At 38.1% G+C, this 7,762-nt stretch overlaps 2 protein-coding genes across 2 annotated transcripts; both read right to left on the bottom strand.

Moving 5' to 3' along the window:
- Window positions 1–4,844: 4,844 nt before the first annotated feature.
- On the bottom strand, window positions 4,845–5,414 carry LOC132305152 (uncharacterized). Its single transcript, XM_059802832.1, has one exon. The coding sequence runs from the start codon at window positions 5,412–5,414 to the stop codon at window positions 4,845–4,847; it is 570 nt and encodes a 189-aa protein (XP_059658815.1).
- A 354-nt stretch (window positions 5,415–5,768) lies between these two features.
- LOC132305151 (uncharacterized) lies at window positions 5,769–7,181 on the bottom strand. Its single transcript, XM_059802831.1, has 2 exons — window positions 7,007–7,181; window positions 5,769–6,910 (listed from the first exon to the last, which is right to left on the bottom strand). The coding sequence occupies exons 1-2, from the start codon at window positions 7,179–7,181 to the stop codon at window positions 5,769–5,771; spliced, it is 1,317 nt and encodes a 438-aa protein (XP_059658814.1).
- Window positions 7,182–7,762: the final 581 nt, after the last annotated feature.

Here is a 7,762-nt window from a genome sequence, read left to right as displayed (position 1 = left end):
TTTATCATTCAAATATATATATATATATATATATATATATATATATATATATATATATATTTGAATGATAAAACAAACACACACACACAGAGAGAAGAGAAAGTTTATATATTTGAATGATAAAACAAACACACACACACAGAGAGAAGAGAAAGTTTATACAAAGTATAGATGAGCTGAGTGAGACAGAAAGCAAGAGAAAAAGAGGGGTTAACAAATAATAATTATTAAATTGTAATTATTAGGATTAAATTGTAATTATTAGGATCAGCTATAATCACCAACACATGTGATTGCTTCACACATAAGAAGGTGTTGACCCTAAAATCAGCTGAATGGAGCCGATTTCAAATTGATGTAAGCCGGGCGTGCCAGAACCACTTGTGTGGTTCAATTGTAAATAGTCGACGTTAGTCCCTTTGAGAAAGTTGACTTTCAGACGATGCGAAGAAAAAGGGAACAAATAAATTCCTCTTTTGGGTTCAAAAATGCCTTAGTTAAAAGGACTTTCTATAAACAAATTATAGTAATGTAACAAGAGAATAGAAAGGGGAGATAATGGATATAGCAAGAAAAGAAAAGGAAAGAATGAAGAGAAAGGATGAGAGAGAGATTGAGATTGAGATAGATAGAGAGATAGAGATAAAGAAGAAATAGCAAGAATGCTATTCTTAGATTAAGAAGCAAACAAATAATAATAAAGATTCTGAGGATGCTGGACCTCTTTCACAGTATGCCTCCTTTATTTATAGATAACATATAAACTAATTCCTAAGTACAAGCATCCTATTTACTTTCTAATACATCTAATAATTATTCAAATCTAACTAATCCTAACTAAATACTAACTCTTAACCTCATTTAAATATAAGATAAATATATAACTCTTATCTAATATTTTTTGCAATTCAAATGTTTCTTATCCTATCTGCAGTGCCTTTGCGTGTAACTTTGCCATCTTCTGTAATTTTGCTACGTCATTCAACCAACCACCATCCATGTGATGTGTAAAGCCCAACATCTTAACTGCATTGCACCATCCCAGCCGAAAACCAAATCATTTGCTTACCAACATACCTCCTAGCCCAACCTCATTGCCACATGTTTCAGCCCATTATATTCTCTCGGCCCAATACTTCACTGCTCATCAACTCCAATTAGGGCCAGAACCCAATTACCAAAACGGGCGCCAAGGGCATTTGGTTTTCATGACTGGGCCGAAGATGGGTTGACAATCCAAATACCAAAATGGGTGTCAACAATGCCCCCCAATTTTGGTAGCCGTTTTAACCCTTCGGCTTCCAAAATTCAAATACACCCATTGCATCATAACTCTGTATTTATCTAATAACCCTATCAGCTTTATCTTAATTCACTTCCCAAAACATATCGATTATGATGACCATCTTATCACTCATTAATTATCGCCGTAATCACATATCTTCAACCACACACGGCTTTTCCATAACCTATAACCTTCTGCAGACTCTTTTTTCTACCAAAACCCCTTCTTCTCCAATCTTCTCTCTGACGAAACCTTTTCTGCAACATGACTTCAAAACCAATGAAACAAACTGATCTAAATTTGGAAAACCCTTTTTCCAGAAGCAACATCGCATACCCAACTAACAAAATCAGTGATCAAAACCCTAGATCAAAGCGAACTGAATTCCAATACGTTGATCAATATCTCTGAAAACATTAAGGGACTTGGCCCAGCGTTTGTTACTCGATTTTCCCATTCCTTATCTTCAATTTATCCACAAGCGAAACCTCATCTTCCTTATTCCAAAACTCTTTGTCTAATAGCGGAAGGAGACCGACCAACTCTCTCTGTTAGAAATTGGCATCCATCAATGCTCCAATGGAACGATTGGGTGAATCGCGTGTCAGCAGCAAAAGGAGAGCAGTGGAAAAAGATAGGTATCTTTGACCTCATTTAGCTAAGTAAGATTCCCTTCTCCTTTGACCGAGCATTATTTTTTGCCTCTTTGCACTTTTGGTCCCCCACAACTAATTCACTACACTTGCACTGTGGCATGATGGCCCTTCCCTAAAGGACATCTGCTTTCTAACAAGTTTAAAACCTGGAGGGGATGAAATCAATTATCTCCTCTAGGATGAAGAAACCTCCTTTTACTTCCCAGAACAAAAAGGGCTAAACCCTTTGTGCAATCACATGGACCATTCTTGAAAGAAATGTTAGGAGAAGAAGAGACTGACGTAGATGAACAAGAACACATAGGATTTTTACTACTGTGGCTGTGTAGATATTTGTTGTGTGCTCCTGCTATCCAGATTACCAAGGACCTTACCCAATTGGTTATCGCATTATCTAAAGGGAAACCCATGGCTTTAGCTCCATTCCTGTTAACGTCCTTGTATAGAGGCTTATCCGACCTTATTACTTCCAACTTTGCAAGATCTGGAGTTCCATTCTGGCTATATCAGTTCTGGCTACATGCATATTTCCCTGAGTTATCCTCTCCCATTCTGCCTGCTCCAAATGATCCTTTGTTATCATTTGGATATGCTAGAGTCAAACCCAAAGACCATTCCTTTAATGATTGTTTTCAATTCTTCTATCATCAGTGCAAGATCATGACTCAATCCCAATTCCTTCCTTTCTCCAAATGTCAACTAGCTCCATCTTAGTTGTTTCCCCCTACTGTCGAGTCTCCTCCTGAACAGATTGACCTTTATATCACTTCATAGGGCCACTTTTTGATTGCAAGAGATATACCTTGTAATACCGTTGCTCCCAATTTGCCCAAGAGCCGAACTGGGGTTGAGTTTTATAACCCAACGCAATTAGCTCAGCAATTTGGATTGACGCAGATGATCCCATTACCTCCCCATTTTTCTTACAACAAGAACTATCATCGGCGAGTAAAGCTTTCCAGCAGTGAACAAGTTCAAGATGTGTCTAATGGATTCACTCAACTTCTTCAAGGGTTTCAATATAAACCCTTCCTTGAAGAACTGAGTACTGACCCAAAGTTTGAGGATAGGTGGACATCCTACATCACTTTTACCAGGACCGTGGATTCCAGTCAGCTTGTGTGCACTCTCCTTAGCTCCTACAAGTTCATTTCCCTTAACTTTCAAGGTTTGGATTCCATTGAACCATAGCCCTCTCTATTGCTCCTGAACCAGAAAAAATAACTAGTGCAGCACCAACTCATCCTCCTCCCATAGCTCCTGCAGGTAGGACTAGATCTCGCTCTCAGCAAAGTAAGTTTTATATATCCTCATCTTTTCCATAGAACTTCTATTTGGTTTATATGCTCACTAATCATAAATCCAGGTACTCATTCCAATGCCCCAGAGAAATCCACCAAATCTAAAGAAACTCAAGTCGATTTTTATATCACTCTTCAAAGCATACCTCCATCCTCAGTTATTAAGGTAACACCCATAACTAAACCATATATTTATTCTTTTGAGGCGTACCCCTTCTCTTGCTAACACTTTCTGTCAGAAAACAACAAAAAAGAAAACGGTGGGGAAAAAACCTTAAAAGTCACGAGCCAAAAGACACTTCGAACTGATTGATGATGATGATGAGGATGACGAAGAAGTTATAACCAAGAAAAGGAAATCTGTTGCTGCCTCTCCCAGTGTAATCTCTTTTTTGCCTGATCTCGTATATTACCTTTTTCTCCTTATAATATAACTTAGACGGCATTGTTTTCAGGAAACTCCACTCTCTTCAGAACAAAAATCAATTCAAGAAATTTTTACAGACCATGCTGGAGAAGAAGAAAAGATCGAGTTATCAGTTGGTCAGAAACAAAGGTCCCCTATGCCTTCTCCACCCTTGGCTGCAAAATCAATTCATAAACAGGTCGGAGATTCTAATGAAGTAAGTAATGATATATGTATATATACATTTCTTTTACAACCTATTCTTGTAAACTTATTATAGCTATAGCATATTTTAGGTACAACAAGGCTCGGCTATTCAAACCAATCCTATCAGTACCAACCCAAGCTCTCCCTTTACAACCCTTGACTTGTTATTTGATTCTGTCTTTGACTCACCTGATCTTGACCTTCCTGAAATTCCACCTGAACAAACCTCTGACACACCCTCAGAAGTTACAAAAGCCATCCAAATCCTGTCCCAAATGGTACAACAAGACTTGTCTCTAGCCCCTTCATTCAAAAATGAGTTAACTGAAACCTTGTCCTTCTTGAGTAGTTACCCAGGATTCTCTTTAGGTGACCAAGTTCTCTTCAAGAACTTCCACCTTCAAGTCCCTTCTATGATGACTGCTTATGCCGAGTCTACTCAAACCCTCAACCATTATGTTGCTCAAACCCAAGAGAAAGAACTGCTTGCTCGATCTTTGAAGAATGGAAAAGAATTACACTTGTCATTGAAGAAAGAAGCTGCTGAACTGGATGCACGGGAGAAAAGACTTCAAGCACAACTAGCTCAGCTTCAAAAAGACAAATCACAACACAGTAACAAAGTGGCAGAACTAAAGAAAGAAACAGAAGTTGCTACCCCAAGGTTCAAAGCACTCCAGACTCAAATGCCAAAGTTGGAGCAGTCCAAGAAGCAAGCAGAGGCTAAGCTTGATCAAACCAGGGTATCATGGGCAAGTTTCAAAGCCTATTTTGAAGAATTTCAATAGAACTTTAACCAACCTTGAATTTTTATTCTCTCATGACAACTATTATGGATTTGTAATGTGATTTTCAAACAATTTACATCTTTTGGGAAGTAATGTGGTTTTCTTTGAACAATCTAGTTATCACATTATATCAATGCTACTACTTATTCATTACAAGAACAAATTTTATCTCTACATACCTTGCATAAAATACAATCCACACTATCTTGACTTACTGGAATTTTTCTTTTCTTCCATGAGCTCAAAAATAGTTGGCTTATATTTTTTAAGGTATCTTCCATTTATTGGTCTCTGATGGATTTCACCATCTAAATCTTTTAACCTGTAAGCGCCTCCATGCAATACTTGATGAACCAAATATGGACCCTTCCAAGTAGGTGACCACTTGCCATAGACCTTATCCACCTTTCCAGGTGGAAGAACTGTTTGCCAAACCATATCGCCCTCTGCAAATGACTTGAACTTCACCCTTTTATTGTAAGCCCTCATTACTTTTGCTTTATGAACCATAAGGTGATCCAAAGCAAGTTTCTGGACTTCATCTAAATCTTCCAACTCGACAAGCATAGCTTCGTTATAATCGGCAAGTATGAGATTATGTTGCAAGGTAACCCTTGCCGATTTTACGTTTAACTCCATCGGCAACACTGCATCATGACCAAACGTTAACCGATATGGAGTTGTCCCTGTACTTGTTCTTTTTGAGTTTCTATAGGCCCATAAGGCTTCTGAAAGGGCTTCATGCCAACGCCTCGGCTTGTCTTTTATCATCTTTTCAATAATTTCAATCACAACTTTATTTGACGCTTCGGCTTGGCCATTCCCTTAAGCATAATAAGGTGTTGAGGTAACCATTTTCACTTGCATATCAATGCCGAGTTGTAATATTTCATTTGCTCGAAAAACAAATCCATTATCGGCAACAATTGTTTCCGGTAATCTAAATCGGTGAAAGATATGTCGCTCCAAAAACTGTATAATGGTATTATGAGTTACCAATACATATTCCTCGGCTTCTACCCATTTAGTAAAGTAATCGGTAGCTAGAATAATCCAATGATGGCCCTTTGATGAAGGAGGATTAATCTTACCGATTAGATCCATAGCCCAACCTCTGAAAGACTATTATTTAACTAATAATTGCATTTCTATTGCTGGGACCCACTGCATAGGACCATATTTTTGACAATCTATACATCTTTTTGCATAAGTCATGCAATCGTTCCTCATTCCAGGCCAATAATATCCATATCGGCGTATCAACCATCTCATTTTGATGTCAGCTTGGTGAGCTCCACATATCCCCTCATGTACCTCAGCCATAATCTTCAAACCTTCAAACTTACTAATACATTGAAATAACAAACCATTATCAGCCGATCTTCTATAAAGATCACCATACATAAACATATAATCGACTGCACTTCTTTTAATTCTTCGATCGGCTTCAGGAGTTGGATGTTGCAAGAACAAGATGTAAGGAATTCGCCAATCATCATCATCCAATTCGGCAACATCAATGTCAAAGACTTCTTCCATAATTTGATTTCCTGTTTCAGCTGATAGAAGAGATCGGCGTGTAATCTTCATTACTCTTTCCATCATACCACTCGGCACCCTAACTCCAGAACCAGTCTGTGCCAAATCATTAGCCATTTTATTCATGGCTCTCGGTCTGTATTCCAAAGTCACATTATGAAATTGGTTAACTAATTGGGTTGCCAATGAATGGAATGGTCTTAATTTCCAATTCAAACATCTAAAGTCTTCTGAGATTTGATTAATCACTAAACTCGAATCTTCCACAATGTGGACATCTTTGAATGTCATTTCCAACAGAATTTCCAAGCCGATAATTAATGCTTCATACTCGGCTTGATTATTTGAACACCTAAAATCCAAAAAGAAAGAAAACAAAATTTGATTCCCTGTTGGGGATATTATCACTATACCAGCTCCCGAGCCTTCACTGGTACTAAACCCGTCGAACATTAAAGTCCATGGAGTCATGAATATGGATGCCGAGTCAAGCTCATCAAATACTTGTGACTCAATTTCAGGTGAGGGATGATCGGCAAGAAAATCTGCCAATGCTCTTCCCTTAATTACCTTTTGTGGAACATATGCAAAGTTGAATTCCATTAATGCCAAAGCCCACTTGCCAATCTGGCCTGTGATTAATGGCCTTGATAGCATATACTTTATAAGATCGGTTTGACAAACAATATTCACCAAAATGGGCATCATATAGACTCTTAATTTCATTGCTGCAAAATACAATGCTAAACATAATTTATCAATTGGTGTATATCTATACTTGACTGGAGTTAGAACTCAACTGAGATAATATATTACTTGTTCACTTCCTGCTTCATTTTCTTGTGCTAACATAGCTCCAATGGATTCTTCAGCAGCCGATAAATATAACTTCATTGGCCATTTCTTCCTTGGAGGCATCATGACAGGAGGACTCGACAAGTATTTCTTAATCTGGTCAAATGCCCTTTGATGTGTATCATCCCATTTGAATTCTTCCATCGGCTTTAACTTGAGTAGCGAGGAAAACACATGCAATTTCTCAGCTGTATTAGCAATAAATCTCCTAAGATAATTCACTTGCCCGAGTAACCTCTACAACTGTTTCTTGCTTCTTGGCGCACTAGCATCAATAATCGCCTTAGCTTTATTCCTATCGATCTCTATACCCCTTTGATGAACCAAGAAACCCAAAAAGTTTCCTGCCGATACTCCAAAGGCACACTTTATTGGATTCATTTTTAGCTTATGAGCCCTCATCCTCTCAAAAGATGCTTTGAGGTGGACTAAGTGCTCTTTCTTTGTTACTGACTTTACCACCACATCATTAATATACACCTCCATAAACTTGCCGAGCATATCATGAAAAATAGAATTCATGGCTCGCTGATACGTGGCACCAGCATTCTTCAACCCAAAAGGCATTACCACCCATTCGAAAGTTCCAATTGATCCAAGACACTTAAAAGCTGTCTTTGGAATATCTTCCTCGGCTATGTAAATCTGATTATAACCTGAGTGTCCATCCATAAAAGACATAATTTGGTGCTTTGCAGCTGCATCAATCAGCTGATCAGCTATCG

This window comes from Cornus florida, unplaced genomic scaffold (genome assembly GCF_030987335.1).
Source record: "Cornus florida cultivar Cherokee Brave unplaced genomic scaffold, ASM3098733v1 CherokeeBrave_3.0.0_Hap2_Chr04, whole genome shotgun sequence".
NCBI lineage: Eukaryota > Viridiplantae > Streptophyta > Magnoliopsida > Cornales > Cornaceae > Cornus > Cornus florida.
Note: the sequence above shows the minus strand (reverse complement) of the source record. Positions and strands in the feature narration are given on the sequence as shown.